Source organism: Falco punctatus (assembly GCF_963210335.1).
Source record: "Falco punctatus genome assembly, chromosome: 3".
Lineage (NCBI taxonomy): Eukaryota > Metazoa > Chordata > Aves > Falconiformes > Falconidae > Falco > Falco punctatus.
Genome location: NC_137582.1, coordinates 117,246,056 through 117,263,555, shown reverse-complemented (window position 1 = coordinate 117,263,555; position 17,500 = coordinate 117,246,056). Strand labels below are relative to the sequence as shown.

The window sequence follows — 17,500 nt, the reverse complement described above, 5'->3', positions numbered from 1 at the left end:
TGCACCTTCAGCTGTCTCCCACATGCTGAGACCTGCAAGACTCAGCTCACAAATGCTGAAACCATCCCAGCCCACTGCCTGGCCCATGCTGCTGCAGAGCCACATCCCAGCCTCCAAAATCCCCAGGGCACTGTCGACACATACCAATGTTCCCACACCACAGGGGACAGGCACCCTCAGTGCCACAAGCAGGCACAGCCCCAACATGGACTGATGTCTCCCTTTCTCCACGCAGTTACACCATCCCCACCGCCATGTGTCCCAGGTGGGGGCAGATGGCAGAAGGAGGAGTGTGGCATGAGCATCCACCCCTGGCATCACCAGCAGCCCTGGCATCGCTGGCAGCCCTGGCATCGCCGGCAGCCCTGCTCCGGCCACGTGAGCATGTGTGTGTCAGCACCGCGCCGCGGATGCTCCTGGGGAGTCAGGTTTGTCCTGCTAATTCAGGGCTGCCTCCATGGAAGCATTCCCTCGAGCCTGGCAGCCCCCCGCCCCGGCATGGATGCTGCATTGGCAGCCAGGAGGGTCCTGATCCTGCCATCCCCAGGTGTGGTTCTGCCTGGCTCCGGCACTTTTTGCTTGGCTTTTGGGGATAATTTTGCCCCTTCAGAAAAACCTCAGATGCACAGGGCTGGAGGGCTCCAAATTAACTTTTCCCAAATCACAAAATGCCAACGTGAACTAGAATAAAAAAGCAATAACTAGAGAAAAAGCCTGCACTAAAATGAGCTTTTTGCTTCCCCCGCCCTTTAAAAAGCTATTTTAAGCATTTAAATATTTCCCAGAGCCAGACCATTTGACAAGTCCTTTCTCCAAGTTCCCTCCATGCCCGCAGCCCTGCAGCCAGGACTTGCCGTTACCTCGGGGGGAGACACACCGAGGGCAGACCCCCCAGGCGGGCAGAGCTCCAGCAATGTCCCCACTTCTGGTCTGCAAATGGTTTTGGCACCTGGAGAAGCACCAGTGTGCCGGGGTGGGGGGGTATTGACAATGCGCTTTTGTAGGTGTTTTCATCAGACACGGGTGGCTAGAGCATTGCTTTGGGCAGCCGGGAGCATGCACCTCTCCTAAAAGCAAAGGGGTGAGCTGGGGGGGCTGGCAGCACCGGGGGGCTCACCGGTCTGGTTGAGCTGCAGCGTGCTCTTGCTCCACTGGGACAATCCCACGATGGCCACCATCTTCGCACCCAGGCTGGAGCGCCTCTTCTTGCTGGCAGTGATGGTGACAGAGTCGGCGCTGCCCCGCGCACTCTTCTCGATGTTGTACATCTCACCGCTGATGCTGGAGCTACGGACGACATTCCTGGCCGCCGAGGAGCTGGCATCCCCGTTGAACATGGTCAGCCGCTCACACGCTCGCCGGCCCCGGCTCTGCTGGGTGGGATCAGCTGCAGGGGGGAGGCAGGGGATGTGTCAAGGCCAGCCACGCTGGGCAGCGCCACTGGCCACGGCACTGCAGCCGCACCCAGAGCAGCCCCACAGGGATGGACAGTCCCCCAAGGCACTTATAAACCATGAAATTCAGGCGGCACAACCCATCGGGACCATTTTTCCCCACCAGTGTGGGCAGGAGTTGGCACAGGCTGCGGTGAGAGAAGGGGTGCAGGACCCCCGTGCAGCTGAGTCATGGCGTGGACCCTGCCAGCCCAAGCTCTGAGAGAGACCCACCGGAGGGCAGAGGGCTCTGTGTGTCCCCAACCTGCCTGGCTTGGGAGAAGGGGACCCCAAGGCTTAGGTACGGCCCCATCCACCCCTGCTGAAGGTGTCCAAAATTACAACCAGCAAAGTTCCTCCTGTGGGTCTCCTCCTCCGAGAGGCTGCAGCATCCCTACATGCTGCTCCGCGTGCGCCTCTGCTCCACCCCGAGACAGCTGACTGCCACGGGGGCCGGATCCTGCCCCAGCCCACCAAACCACCCCGGGCTGCTGCTGGGGTCCACCATGAAGCCTTGGCAGCAGACGGTGCCCAGAGGGATCCTGCAGATGTGCTGAGGTTCCCGGGGTGCCGGGGTGCCAGGGACCAGGGTGCTGGGGTGCCGGGGTGCCAGGGTGCTGGGGACCGGCGTGTTTGCTGGTGGCAGAGGCTGTGATGTGGCTGCCAGACCTCCTGCACAGCACAGCGGTTGCTGCCTTCCCTTCCCCATGAATATTTAAACTCCAGCGGGATGGGAGCATCCATCTTCCAAGGAAAGGTGAATTATTAACTCCAGGCCAAGTGAAGCCACTTTATGATAATGGATGGAGGCAGCGCCTGGAAAAATATTTCTCTTTCAAGGGAGAGAGATGGCTGCAAAAGTAGAGGATAAGTTATGGCTGGGAAGAGGGGAGTGGGGCAAGGGGGGGGCTTCTGCTGCCTGTTGCCATCAGGGGAAGGAGTTTTGCAGGGACACAGTTGGCCTGGGACCCAACAGGAGCCACGGGCTTGGCTCCAGCGCTGCTGAACTGAATTGATTTATCAATTACAGAAGGGATGCAAACAGGGGCAAGTGGGTGATTAGTCATTAATATCATTAATGAGCTCCCAGAGAGCAGCAGCCGTCCCATGTTTCCCTTCTGGCTGGTGTTTTCCTCCCCTGCTCTGCCCCTGGCTCCCTCGGGCGAGCGTGTGGTGACACACTGCTTTCACCCCCACTCCTCACACCCAGCCACGCTCATCCCTGCGCAGGACCCCGGCATGGCCACGTGCATTCAGCAAGATTTGGGGTGCAGCATGACCATAGCACATGCTTTCCCTCGTGCACACACATGCACAAGGGATTTTTTCGCCTTTGCTGCTGAACAAACAGTTGCACGAAGGCCCAAGCCCCTTGGATAAAGCTGTGGGCATGGGGTGAGCACCGGCTCCAGAGCCACCCCGGCAGAGCCATGTGCCGGTGACAAATGATGCCAAATTCACAAGCTGAGACAGGCAAAAGCAGCCAGCAGCACTTGTCCTATACTGGCATCTGCTCGAGAGTGGGGTCAGTGCTGAGCTTTGGGATCCTTTGGGACCTTAGGGATGAGCATTTTCTGAATGCCACTTGCCACTCTCCAGGCACCCTCCAAGCTCCAAACCCGCTGCAGCTGCTTGCAAGGGCCAGGTTTTCTTTTAGGAAGCGCCTGCCACAAGTAATGGATCCCAACCACCTCCTCAACCACTTCCCCAAGGCCCCCTCTGTTGCACGCCGCTCCCGTTCCCCATGCCTCAGTTTCCCCACCTGCAAACCTGACGTTAGACTGTGCCTAAACAAACACACATCCCTTTGCACGAGGGCTCAGCTGGGCACAGCACCCAGCTCGGGCCTCTCTACACAGCGTTATGGGCAAGAAAAGCTGTGCCACAACCGAGCCCCGTTATTTGTACAGCCAGGAAAACACACCAAGCTCCTGGCTGCTGTTTTCCCCGCTCGATGCTTCAGTCACCCGGAGAGCACCCGGCTCTGGTGGAAGCAAATTAGATCAGGAGAGCACCGCGCTAATGGGATCATTTCCAATGCAACACACATAAAGATAATCCACCGCAAAAGAAGCGGAGCGCACGCTCCTCAGCCCAAAGGAAGGATTTTCTTTACCCTGCCTGTAATTTCACCCCTTATCCCTTTTCACAATCTGCTTCTGGCCTCTGTGGAGAGCGGGTGCCAAACAGGGCGATCAGGGAGGTGCCCAGCGCTCGCTGCTGAGAGCAGCTTGGCCGGAGAGCGTGCCCAAGCACCAGAGCCCACAGCTCCCACAGCTGAGGCGGCCTCAACACCACGACAGCATCCTCGGCAGGCACAGACGGCCCTGATGCTGCCTCTGCCCCCAGCTCCCGTTCCCCAGCAGCGGGTGGGGGATTCAGGGAATGGCACCAGGTTTCCCTGCACCTCCCACTCTGCATTTCATCTATTTTCTATACTGCAAAACACCTGGATTCCCAGAGCAAACAACCGTGACACTCCAGCAGCGGCTGGATCGCATGCAAGCCCCCTCCTTCCCTGCTGTGGAAGCACGTCCCCGAGCCGTGGGGTGGGGGGCAGCGCCCACAGCCCCCGCCAGCGCTTACCGCTGTCACACTGCAACGACAACAACCACCGCGAGTGCCGAGAAGTTCTCCAGCAAGCCAGCCCCGGTTTGCCACCGGGCTGGGATGGCTGCAGGATGCACGGAGCCAGCGGGCACCGGCTGAGCAGCTGGGAGAGGTGTCATGGCTGTAGCATCCCCCCGGCTGCTCCGCTGCTTGGTGGACACGCAGCCAGCCCCTGACGCTGATGCACAACACGCAGACAAGCACCACCAGCAAGAAAACAGCTTCCCTGTTGCATTTCGATCGCTGCTACGGCTGCCTGGGCTGAGCCCTGCCCTCCCCGCACATGGCACCCCAAAGGAAAAGAGGAGACGGAGGTATCTTACCGTCCTGCGCAGGTGGAGGAGGACTGGGCAGCGCCCACCCCGCTCTGCCCGCCAAGAAGGCTCAGCCCCCCAGCCCCATCCCCGGCTGGAGATGGAGGGTGACGGGTCTGGTTAATCTTTAAAGGGCTCTGGAGAGTGGGGCTGTGCCGACGCTGCTTCAGCATCTCCTTCAGCATCTCCATGGTTACATCGCTGACCCAGTTCTCCTCCCAGCCCCAAGCAGGGGCAGAGCGGTCCAGCACGGTGGGATGCACCTCAGTGATGCTGGGGGCATCCCTCTGCCAGGCTTTGGGTGCCCAATGATCCTGCTGGATCCCCCCAGCCGGGTGTCACGGGTCTGCCGGGGGACGATAGATCGGGGAAAAGTGGGATGCAAGGCGGCACGGAAGGTTGGGGTTGCAGGTGACCCCAGGGAGCAGACGGGGCTCTAGAGCCCCACGGCTGGTGCATCCCAGTGACCGGACAGTGCCAGGGTCTGCACATAGCAAGGGACTGTTTGGGGCTTTGAGGGAGTGCTGGCCTCAAATATGCCACCGAAATAGAAATGAGGGGCAAAATATTGATGGAAAAAATCGGGTGCTTTGGCAAAGGCTCTGGGGAAGGAGGGAGGAGCCCAGGAGGGACCCCACACAGGTGGGGATGGGTCCCTGACACAGGTGAAAAGAGGAGGGTGGTGATAAATGAGCATGGTGGGGCTGGCTGGGATGCTGCCTTTGTGGGGAAAGAGGCAGAGGGATTTTAGGGACCGTCTGCTCCCTCAAAGACCTCAGGGTGGGTATCCCTAGGGAATTTCCTAGGTTGGAAAGCCCTGGCAGTGGGGCCACAGGTCCTCTTGCTCCTGGGCTGCCCCTGCAGTCCCTGGCCCCCTGCAGTGGGGTTGCTTCCAGCCTGGAGGGGAAGCACTGAAATGCTGCTGACATCTGGAGCAGGTAGGCCCTAAAATCAGCGGTTTGGGGGAAAGAAAACTTGCTAGAGCTGCCGCTATGAGGCCCTGCCAGTCCTGAGCAAGGCACAACGTTCTGGGGCAAGCCACAGCAGCACAGCTCGCAAGCACATATTCCTCCTTTTATTAGGAAATAAGGCAAGGACATATTTCCCCTAAAAGTACTTAATTCTAATTAATTGCTTCAGGTTTGATAGGCTCATATAAATTTAATTGCCCAGCAAGAGGTATAATTCAGTGCACATGAGCTGAGAACTTGCAAGTTAACTCCAGCTACTGGAGTTAAGCATCTTGTGGCTCGGGCAGGGTATGGAAGTTATATTCTGGCTGAAACTTGCTGCAGGCACAGCATTAATCTTCCTGCACAATCTCCACAGGAAACAGAAACCTTGAAATTAAAGAATGATTCCAAATGTGCTCCATTTGTAGGAAAAGTGGAGCTTAGAGAAGTTTGGATGGGGCCGAGCCAGGGCTGTGCTGAGGGGATGCTGTATGAGGATGCTCCAGCTCATGCTGGCCCCTTCCCATGCACCGGGAAAAAGGCCTGGCTGCTGCACGAGCGAGGTTTAGCAAGCCTGTGCCTGGAAGGAAGAAGAGGAGGGCCATGGGGCAAATCCCATGGCATGCTCCTGCCGTGTTGTTCCAGTCCAGGTGATTCCCCAAAATGCAGGTGCCTGCATCTGGGTGGGAGCAGGAGGACAAAACACCAAAGCTGCTCACCCACCCCATCCAGCACCGGAGCTGCTCTCTGGGAGGGATGGCAGAGCAGTGCCCTGGCGTGCGGGGCTTTGCCAAGAAGGAGACCGTGCAGCCCGGTCTGTCTGCAGAGCCAGAGGTTTTCCATCTGGATGGGAAGTGCTGGTGGTAGTTTTGTGGGTGAAGAGCTCGGTCCCCTGCCCAGATGTGGTGACAGTGGCCAGTGCTGTGGCCTCAGGACATCCCCAAGGGCTTGAGTGATGGCTTCACGGAGACCAGCTCTTCCAGCAACCCAAGCAATGCATCGCACTCTTATGGGATAAGCAGTGGGATGGTATTCCTCAAGCCTGGCAGTGGCTCGGGTCTGAACAGCCCTTCTGGTGCAGGTGCTCCTCTCCCTGCTGCCGTGCTGCTCCCGTGCATGGGGACGGGCTGGGAGCACCGCTGGGACACAGAGCAAGAGAGAACTGGAGCTGCAGCCCTGCGTGGGGTCCCCAGTGCAGCAGTGACACGGAACTGACTGTCCCATGCCGGAGCGTGTGTCTTCCTCAGTCCTGGCTCTGACCAAATGCCATTACCTCGGCCATGGAAATTTACTTGCCATCCCCTTCACAAAGCATGTGTCACCTCCAGCCAGGCTGGTGCCGCAGCTCCAGCAGAAGTGGCGCTGCTGGCAGAAGGGATCCATCCAGGAGCACTGGGACAGGGAACAGAGTATCTCCAAGAGGAACAGGCAGGAACACGACATCTTCCAGCACCCTCCTCGAAGTCCTCTTTCACTGGGTGGGGGGATGGCTGCGGGAGCTGGGGGCACCTGTGTCTGCCCCTGCCTGGTGGCCAGATCTTGGGCTAAGCCCCCTCTGAGATGCCAGGATCCCAGGGCCAGCGCCCTGACCACACCGTCCCTTTCCCCCATGTCCCTGCATGACGTCTGCTGCTCGGTTAAATCAGATCTGTGCTGAATCCTATCGTTTCCTAGGCAACATAAAAGAATCAGAGGAGCAAAAGCCACTCGGCGGGACTGCGGCTGGGGGACAGCCAGCTCCTACCAAGCCCAGCCTGCTGGGTTAGCTGCCCGGCAGACGAGGGCTCGTGGCACTGCGGCAAGCACCAGGGCATCCCTGATGGTCTGGTCTCATCCTGCAGACATGCTGCCTGGACCAGGCTCCCGCAGGGCAGAGCTCAGTGCCACTGCGTTGGCTGCACCCTGGTGCTGGTTTTGGTCATGCAAGGCAGCTTGGGAGGGAGCAGAACCTCACTGGGGACATGCGTGAGCAGGCACGTGGCCGCTGCCAGCAGCCACCTTGGGTACCATGATGCTGCAGCCATGTGGCCCCCAAAACTGAGGCACTTCCATGGGGGGACAGCAGGGATGTCCGAAACCAGCCCAGGGCCTTCAGTGTCCCCAGGGATGGGTTGGGGATGGCATCGCTGGCACCCAGACCCCAAACCTTTGCCTGGTGCTTGAGCACTGAGGGTCTGCACCACCACGACAGGGCCAGGGTTGGTACCAATCTCCACCAGCATGGAAGGGCTGTGGAAAGGAGCTTTTCCTACCCAGCAGCCGCTGCCTTCCCAGCTGCACAGCTTCGAGTTCTGCAATGCAGCTCACACAGCTCGTCTGCTGTGTGTGAATCCCATCAATATTTCATGGAGCTGCTTCCTCCAGGGGAAGGACTGCTATCAGCTCTGGCTTTCTGCTGCTCCTACTAGCGCTCCTCTTCTTGCAGAGAACATCTGATTTCCTTCCACTGGCGGCCAGCACCCAACAAAACCCCCTTTCCCTCCCCTTTCTGCATTAGCAAATGCTGCTTTACCTTTCAGGGACTCTGTATCCCACATGGGCCAAGAGCTCTAAAGTCCTCTTGGATTCAAATCAAAGTACTGACCACATTCTGCCCCGTGTCACTTAAGCCTGCCCGCAGCAGAGCCACACAATGATACAGCCCCATGTTGGGCTCCCCAGGACCAAGCCATCAACCCCGCAGCCCCAGGATGGGTGACCAAACCCACCCTGTGGCCCCTCCAGCTCTGTGTCCAGCAGCAGGATGGTGAATGTGGCCCCCTGACAGCATCCAGTCCATGGGTCCCAGCTTGCTCCAGAGTCCGGCAGGAGCCAGGGGGTAAGCAGGCTTGTTTGCAGAAAAAGTTGCTTTTTAAATGCTAAGGCTGCACTATTATAGCAAAGCTTCTTCAGGGATCAGCAGAAAACCTGCTTGCCATGGGAAGACTTCTGTCAGCCAAAGTGATGCCAAGAGACGGCGGGAGCCTGGCACTGCCCATGGCAAACACCCATCACTCTGCCACGGTCTGTGCCTGATCTGATGTGGGAAGCCAGGGCAGCTCTCCTGGGCTGGCACCAGCACCCATGTCCCCAGCAGAGCCGGGGGACAAGCCAATGGGGCACTGGAACAGCTGCTCCCAGCAAGGCACCGCTCACTGGAGCCCACATGCCTTGGGTGGGGAGAGGGACAACGCATGAGTGTGCCCAGAGGCCAAATGCTTTTGCATCACCCCACCACCCAACAACTAAAATAGGTGCAATTTGCTATTTGCAAGCTGAGAGACCTCCAGGTCCAAGAGCCGCTTTGTCTGCAGTAAGGACAAGGAGCCCAGGGAGGCTCTTACCATGATCCCTCTGCGGCTGAACACAGCATCCCAAGGCAGATGGGGAGCCCCTGAACCTGGCAGGCAGCGGGCACGGTGTGTCAGCGTCAGGCTGTCAGTGCTGTGCTACATCTCTTCAAAATAATTATCAAATAAGCCTGTTTCCCTGCTATTTGAGATGCTGTGACAAAACATTTTAAGTGCATCGAAATGGATGCAAGGAGATGGTGCCGTGTGGCTTGGGTTTTAATAAGCAGGAAAATTAGGTATTTTCATAACCTTAAACTGCATCTTGCGTCAATGTGATGCTTCCTGTAGGGCTGTGCGGCAGCGAGAGCAGGCATGAGCCCATGGAATGCCCAGTCCACACGGGCTGACTCAGCTGAGCTCCAGGGGCAGGAGAAGCTGCAGGAGGACAGACCTGGGGTGTGCGGGGGAAGCTGGTGGGGATTTTTCCCCAGTGCCACAATCTCATCCTTTGTCTGTATCCCACAAAGACCATTGCGACCAGTGCTGCGAGGACAGGGACGAAGCGAGAGCCCAGCAATGCCATGCCTGCGGAGTGGAGCACTGGGACGTGGGAGGCAGCAGGAGCGTGCCCTCGCAAAGGGATGTCAGAGGAGGTACATTGCTCTTCAGGAGAGATGTGTAAGCACAGCAAAAGGGCTGGCTTTTGAGAGGTGTTGATATAGAAAGAAATGGGCACACGTCTAAACCGGGGCTGGTGGTGAGAAGTGTGGGAGCAGTCACTTGACTGCTGGGGGAAGCGGCCGTGTGATGCAGTCAGCCATGCCAGGGCTGGTTTGGGCAGGTGGCCCCTCGTCCCACAGCAGTGGGATGACCCCAGGCTGCTGTGCCTGGCAGCAAGGCCTGTTCCCATGTTGCTGGCCTAAGGGGATCCGCAGGCTCCTGCTCTCAGCACACTAATGAAATAAGCAGCAAAGCCCCGCGGGATGTTTCCTGTGCACCAAGTGATGCAATTCAGCCCAGAGCGAATTGTTTTGCTCAGCCTTGAAAGACCCCTCGCTATGCTTCCCAGACCCCCCGGAGCGGGCACTGGCCATCGCAGAGCCCGGCACAGCCACCACCTCCTGGGGAGGGCAACTTTGCAGCTCAGTGTGAATACCCACGTGGGGGCCCTCGGGACCATTTTGAGGTGCAGGGTGGCCACTGCTCCGCAGCAGTTCAGTAGACGTGGTGGCTGGCCAGGGCCATGCGCATTTGGGTGCTTCTCTGCTGTGGGGAATAAGCAATGCCCACGCTGCCCTCAGGCTTCTCTCCACTCGCTGTAACCTGAGTTAAAGTAAGCAGGGAGCAGTGCAGGGGCCTTTGCCCATCCTGGGGCATTATTTCACTCTTTCTTACCAGTTCTTTAACAGATTTCCCTACAGAACCAGCCACAGCACCTGCCTGAAACACCACAGAGCACAGAAGGGTCTCTGGATTGAGCAGAGTCAAAGCAATGTACGAAGCGCAGGCTGGAGACGCTGGGAAGCCCGGGGAGAGGTGAGCGCCGGCGTTACGTGGGCTGCTGGGTTCAAGGATGACGCCCTGAGGCAAGCCCTCCCGAGGCAGGACCCCCGGCTTTCACCGGTCCCGACCCCCGGCTTTCACCGGTCCCTACCCCCGTTTGCCCGGCGGTGGGGACCAGCGTGCACGGGACGGGGTTGACGTCAACGGGCTTTCAGCGGGGATGATGGATGGCACGGGAAAGCACTCCCGTTCCCCAGCCGCTGGCTGGGAAACGCTGCCCATCGCCCCGAGCTGCGGAGGGCTCCGGTACACCGGCCCCGGCAGCGCCCGGCTGGGGACCCCCTGGGGACGGGGCGAGTGTGGCCGCAGCACCCACGCTTTCGGTGCAGCGACATTTTCGGGGTGTCCACGTCTCGGCTCGGAGCCTGGGGTACGTTTTCAGGGTGCCAGGCACACCTCGTAGGCAGCCGTGGGGTGCGGGGGGAGCAGCAAGGCTGTCCCACCGGGGGTCGGGACCCTTCCTTCCTCCCTCTGCCCTCCCCGGGGCTACCGGAGCGCCCATCCCGCTCCTTCCCAGCACCGCATCCGCGACGGCCAACCCCCAAAATCGTTGCCCCCCCCCACCTGCCGCCGGCCGGGGGATGCTCCGAGGCAGGTGCGGCCCCGCCGCTGGCCGCGGGGACCGAGGCGGTCGCCGCCCCGGTGGCCCGGGAGCGCCCCACCCGCACCGCCGCCGCGGGCACTCACCGCCGCTGCCGCCGCCGCCGCCGCCCGTGCCCGCTCCTCCCCTCGGCCCCGGCGGGCTGCTGGGAGCGGCGGGCGGGGGAGCCCCGGGCCCGGCCCCGACGGCCTGGGCTGCGGCGGAGAGGGGCCGGCATCCCCCCGAGGGTCCCACCGGGGCCCCCCGAGAGCTGCCGGCTGCGTCCCGCTCCTAGCGGCTGCACGCTGAGAGCGGCCAGCTGGACCCCAACAGCCGCCGGCCAGAGCTTACACCCAGCAACTGGATTCTAGGGGCTGCTGGCTGCACCCGACACCAGCCAGCTGGACCCTACACCCATCAGCTGGACCCCAAAAGCCACCAGCTGGACCCTACACCCATCAACTGGACCCCAAAAGCCACCAGTTGGACCTTATAACCATCAATTGAACCCAAAGAGATTCCAGCCACACCCTACACCCATCAACTAGACCCCAGGAGCCTCCAGCCGGACCCTACAACCATCAGCCAAACCCAAAGATATTCCAGCCACACCCTACGCCCATCAGCCGGACCCCAAAAGCCTTCAGTTGGACCCTACACCCATCAGCCCGACCCCAAAATCCTCCAGTTGGACCCTACGCCCATCAGCCAGACCCCAAAAGCCACCAGTTGGACCCTACGCCCATCAGCCGGACACCAAAAGCCACCAGTTGGACCCTACACCCATCAGCCGGACCCCAAAATCCTCCAGTTGGACCCTACACCCATCAGCCGGACCCCAAAAGCCACCAGTTGGACCCTACGCCCATCAGCCGGGCCCCAAAAGCCACCAGTTGGACCCTACGCCCATCAGCCGGGCCCCAAAAGCCACCAGTTGGACCCTACGCCCATCAGCCGGGCCCCAAAAGCCACCAGTGGGACCCTACACCCATCAGCCGGGCCCCAAAAGCCACCAGTGGGACCCTACGCCCATCAGCCGGACCCCAAAAGCCACCAGTTGGACCCTACGCCCATCAGCCGGACCCCAAAAGCCACCAGTTGGACCCTACGCCCATCAGCCGGACACCAAAAGCCACCAGTTGGACCCTACACCCATCAGCCGGACCCCAAAATCCTCCAGTTGGACCCTACGCCCATCAGCCGGACCCCAAAAGCCACCAGTTGGACCCTACGCCCATCAGCCGGGCCCCAAAAGCCACCAGTTGGACCCTACGCCCATCAGCCGGGCCCCAAAAGCCACCAGTTGGACCCTACGCCCATCAGCCGGGCCCCAAAAGCCACCAGTGGGACCCTACGCCCATCAGCCGGGCCCCAAAAGCCACCAGTGGGACCCTACGCCCATCAGCCGGGCCCCAAAAGCCACCAGTTGGACCCTACGCCCATCAGCCGGACCCCAAAAGCCACCAGTTGGACCCTACGCCCATCAGCCGGACCCCAAAAGCCACCAGCCGGAACCCCCACCCATCAGCCGGACCCCCGGAGCTGCCCACAGGACTGCGGGAGCCTCCAGCCAGACCTGAAGCGCTGCCAGCCGGTCCCTGCTCAGCCTGGGTGGCCGCGGTGCCTGCTCCTTCGGGAACACGTAAACCTCCCAGCTATGATCCCTTTTGGTGGCGGGTGCAAACGTGGCCCTCCCAGGGGGAACGAGGACTGAGGGGGCACTTCTTGTGCCCTGGTTCTTGCTGAAAGAGAAAGTTTGAATGGAGAGGCAGCCCTGGTTCCTGCACTGCCCTTGGACTCACCTTGGCTCCCTGAATGCAAACACTAATTTTCCTCTAAGCAGCGTCTCTTTTTACTCATGTTAAATTCCTCTAGTGCTTTCCCTGCGTTGCCTCTGCAGGCTGAGCACCGCAGCTGACATGGAGCCACGTGCCAGGAGGAAACCCTCCTTCACCGACTTTAACTCTGTCCCTCCCTAAAATAGCACTGGGCTTGGATTTCCCAGTGGGTGGGCTCCCCATCTTTGCAGTGCTGGGGGTCCCCGAGCCACTGGCAGCACCCTGGGCTGCAGGGAACCACCCAGCCTTCAGGGGTAAAGCCTCCACCAGGTTCCCCGTACTCGGGTCAGAGTCTGGGTGCAATTTGGGACCGCATCCCTGGGGTGGGCTGGTGGGTATGATGCTCAATGGGCATCCATCAGTGCAGGGAGGATGGGGAAAAATTTCCCCCTGCGGTGGGTGCTGGAGGGGAAGGGGATGCTGGGGACAGCGGGGATGTGGCGGGTCCCGGTGTTGTGTGCGGGAAAGCTGGTTAAGGAGCAGGAATAGCTGAAAGAACTAAATATGGAAACTTGGATAAAACATCGCTGAAGTAAGGAGATGGTTTCCTAACAGAATTCAAAGCATATAAACAAACTCAGGGAGGGAGAGAGGTTGTCTGGAGGGGGCCTTTATGAGTAATAGTTAGAAAAACTAGCTGAAAATATCTCGGTAGGGAAGGCTATTTCATCAAAGCAAACTTCAAGCTTTCTGGGGAAAGTGTCAGTCCTGGGAACACATTGTTTTGGGGAAAGAGATAGTGAAAACACGTGTCTCAGCAGTGAAAAGCCTCTGCTAACTTTTTTTTTCAACTGCCACATTTCAATGATAAAACATGGCATTTCATGACAATAATAAAATAATAATGACAAAGTTTTCAGTTTGATTGGTAGGAAACTTTCTGACCTGCTCCGGTTTTCTGCTTCCCTTGGCAGGTTGCTCTGGGATCCCTCGCTGACCTCCCGCTGGCAGGGACTCCATGGCTCGTTCCTGCACGTTTGAGACCAGGGGTGTGTGACACTGACAGCCCCTGTGGTAAGTCCCCCGAGAAGCGCTTCCCCAGAGCGGGATGGACAAAAGCCCTGGGCTTGGTCTTGCACTGGGATCCCATCAGGGCTCTCCTATCTCTGATGTCTCTTAATTCGTTAAGGAGCTCAGCTCTCTGGTTTGCTGGCTCTTCTCCACCGTCTCCTTTACATTTTGTTTTTGCACCAGTGAAAAGGGGGTGGTTTAATGCGATTACTCCGGTAAAGCCCACGTAAGAGGATTCGTGGAGCTTGACTTTATGGTACTGCAGGGGCTATTGGCAGCATGCAGCACAGGGATGAGCGTGCTGGCTCTGGGTTAAGGGAAAGCGTGGAAGAGGTTTTGCAAGCCCTGCCACTGTAGGCACCCCAAACCATGCTGTCCCTGCAGGGGTGACCCTGGGATTTTGCAAACCCCGTGGCTGTCATGTGCTGCCGTTACCCTGCCTCTGCTGGGCAGGCATCTGCCCGTAGCATGGCTGCTGCTTGTGCTGGCAAGAGGTGGATGTAATGGGCAACAGAAAACACAAAGAAGGGGCAGAAATGCTGGGAGACTGGAGCTGCCCTGGGGCTGGGGACTAGATAGACCCAGTGTGTTTTGCAGAGGCTTCTCCAAAATAATGCTGCCCTGGACAGGTGCTAGTCCTTGTCCAGAGAGCCAGGCTGTGGGGTCAACCCCGGGTGGGCCGAGGGGCTTGTCCCCTTGGCACCACTGGGGCCTTTGCCCATGGAGATTGATGAGCACGTTGCTGCTGGGGCTCAGGGAGGTTGTCGGTGCTGTGTCAGCTCTGCAGCTTGCTCTCTCGTTCCTGCACCATGTCCCACTTCTCGCAGAAGGAGCTACGCTGAGATGCTGTAAAATCTCCTTTCGCTGTTCTGCAAGGAGCAATCGGGTCATGTGTGCTCACCAGTATCCTGCTGGGAAAGCTAGCATGGTTGATCTGTGCTGGGCACCAGCCAGGCAAGAGGCACTAACACACCATCTGCTACTCCTTGGGATGCTGCAGGCACCGGGAAACCCACTTTCCTGCAGCGGGACCAAGCAAGCTGAACCAAATCCCAGCTCTTGAGCTGAGAGCTGCATCCTCTCCCCACTGCTGGCAAGGTGAAAGCACTCACCTGGGAATGGGGTCCCCAGTTAGAGCTGGGCTGAGCATCTCGGCTCAGAGTGGCTCATCTGCAGCTCATAAGGTTTCTAGATTTCATAACCCTGGTGTTTTTTTACCCATTTCTGTCATCTCTGCACTGGGGATGGAGGGCTGGGAGAACTAGGAAGAGCATGACAGTTGTTTGGGGCCAGAAAAGGTAAAAGCGCCTTGCTGTTCTGGGAGCTGAGCTTAGACCTCGAACTACTAGAGTATAAAAGTTGCTGATGACTCACAGCACTGGGGCTGACACTAGATTTTCCTTCAGGTCTTTTGGTCCCCCAAGGAATCCTTTGGCAGCACCCAAATCATCATCTCTCTCATGTCAAATTATCCTTCTGGGGTTTTCTTTCAATGCAGAAGACAATGTTTTCTACAGGGTCTTCAAAAATATGTGTACAGGCATATACTCTGAACTTAAACATACTTAAATATCATATAGATGGTCCCCAACTGGGAGATGTACCGGGTGGGATGTGGCAGTTGTGAGCTGGGTTAGGAGCTTGGTTTGTAGCCTGGCATCAGGTGTGAACAAAGATGTGGCACAACAGGGTGGCCTGCAGGATTAACGGGACCCAAAATCTGGCCCTAAACTGCCTCTTTCTTTTTTTTTCCCCCTCAAATCTACAAGGCAGTGTGTCCATGTCCATGCATAATTTATATCCAGGTTTTTCTTTTCTATGCCTCAAAGCAACAGCTTATTTGGGATGAGTCCAGAGGACTGATGTAATGGGAGTCCCAAGGGACGGCAGGGGGCTGAGCTGAGAAGGGCCAGGCGCGTCACCTCTGCTCTAAGAAACAATCTTCCTAAGTGTCAAACAAATTCAGCCTTTCCAAAAGCTGGCCCTGGGGTGCAGGCAGTGCAGCACAGCTCCTCGGGGTCCCACTGCCGGCACAGGAGGGAATTGGCTGAGAAGGTAGCAGATGTTGGTTAAATACAAACTTGTCAAACCACGAACAAATCTATGCAAGCACCAACAAAGCAAAGAGTGGAAAAGGGCTTTTTTTCTTTTTTTTCCCTCTTTCTTTCTTGTTTGTCTTGGCTTCTACGTGTTTCAGGCTGACACAGAGACCTCTGTGTTTGCAGATGGCTGCGATCCTTCTTGAGGAAGCTGAGCGGCTCCAGACAATGCATCCATTGCTGCTGACAGAGCAGGTGGGGAGGAAACGGAGCATCACGGGCGCAGCACGACGGCACACAAAAGGATTCAGCTGGAGGAGGAGCAGAGTATTGTGCAGAAACCCCTTGAGTGGGGCCTGGTCCCTGGCAGGAAAAACAGCTGGCTGGTTTGACAGCTGTGCCTGGCAGTAAAGTCAGCAGCAGTGCCGGCTAATTGATTTATAAATGAGTCATTTTGAAGAGAGGCCATATACCATCACGTATCATCACCCTTGAACGTTACAACAAAAGGAAGCTAGCTCAGAAATTGTAAGAATTAAAAAAAAAAAACCAAACCCAACCAACTGTAGCATGACTTATTTCTCTTGGCTGCCTTGCAAGTGTCCTGAGATCACCAAGTTGCAAGACTTTCAATAAAACTGCAGGAATTTGCTGCAAGATATCTCCTACTTCAGTGCCAACAGTTTTCAGGGCAGCCAAGCTCTGAAACCACAGTGTATGCAGAAATATGTCCCATTTCCTACATTTGGGCAAATGTCACACAACAGAAAGAACTGATCTGAACTCGTTGTGTTTACAGGACACAGAAGGGATTTTCTCCTCTCTTGCACAGGGTGCAGAGCCTGCACAGCAAAACGTTGTATCAGAAACTTCACCAGGAGCCATCACCAATTTTGGAAACTCCATGGAAAGGGCGAGGGGAAGTGCAGTAGCCACACAGGGCCCAACCTTCCTTTCCCTTCTCAAATCACATTTAAAGCACCTGTCAGGCAAATCCTTTTTCTAGTTGTAAACTGAATGCAAACGATTTGGGCACCAGGAAGACAATAAGGAGGCAAAGATGGGAGTCACTTTTCAGGATGCACTTTTTCATGGGAAAAACACTGGAGCAGTATGAGTCACGCCTCAGTGTAACATGTCCCTGAGCCAGAAAAGCAGTCCCTGGGAAATGAGATAGCTGGCTGAACTGCAGCACAGACTTTTGCTTGAATCGGCTCCAGCTCGGGTAGGATAGTAGCAGAAAAGTTATCCTGTGATGATAGATCAGAGGCCTGTGTGAAGAGTGTTGGACAGCTCACTGAGGTTTAATTTGGACAGCTCTCAGGGCCATGACAGGCTGTGCTGGAACCCTCCCTGGATGAGCCAACAGGCTAAAAAGAGGAGCAGCTTCTCCACCGAGGGCTGTGGGATGCAGAGCTCTGACCCGTCACCCCAGGGGTCCTGGGAGAGCCCTCGGGCTATGATCCCCGTGCTGCAGGGGGCTGTCGGGGGAGAGCCAGGGCTTCAGAGGCAATAAGCAACAGCGACGGCTTCCTTCAACACCTCAGGGGAGACCCCGGGAGCGAGACAGCAGGCCCCCTGCCCAGGGCACTGCCCCACGCCTGCCCGCACAGGCCCCGCTGGCGCCCGGGCCCGCACAGGCCTAGGCCGGGGAAGACCTGGGCCAGCCCCTGCCGCACCCCGAGGCCTGGCGCAGCCCCGAGGCACAGGCCAGCAGCCGCGGGTCCCTCACGCCGAAGCCCGGGCCACGGCTGCGGCCTGTCCGGACCCCCCGCCCGCTGCGGCCTCACCCGCGCCGGCCACGGCCCGCCCCGCCCCTGCCCGGCGCAGCTCTCGCGAGATCAGTCGCGGGTCATGCGCCTGCGCAGTGCGGCCGCCCGGGGAAAG

At 58.1% G+C, this 17,500-nt stretch overlaps 1 protein-coding gene across 3 annotated transcripts in view; it reads right to left on the bottom strand.

Annotated features, from left to right (window-relative positions):
- Nucleotides 1-17,382, bottom strand: part of RIMS3 (regulating synaptic membrane exocytosis 3) — a 28,174-nt gene extending 10,792 nt beyond the window's left edge. The window contains exons 1-2 of one of the 3 annotated variants that reach the window (XM_080379399.1): nucleotides 4,020-17,382; nucleotides 1,118-1,387 (exon numbers count right to left, since the gene is read on the bottom strand). In XM_080379399.1, the coding sequence (XP_080235525.1) occupies nucleotides 1,118-1,337 (220 nt within the window). In that variant the 5' untranslated portion in view covers nucleotides 1,338-1,387; nucleotides 4,020-17,382. Of the gene's footprint in view, nucleotides 1-1,117 lie in introns of all 3 variants that reach the window. The other 2 variants (XM_080379400.1, XM_080379401.1) reach the window with 2 other exon arrangements.
- Nucleotides 17,383-17,500: the final 118 nt, after the last annotated feature.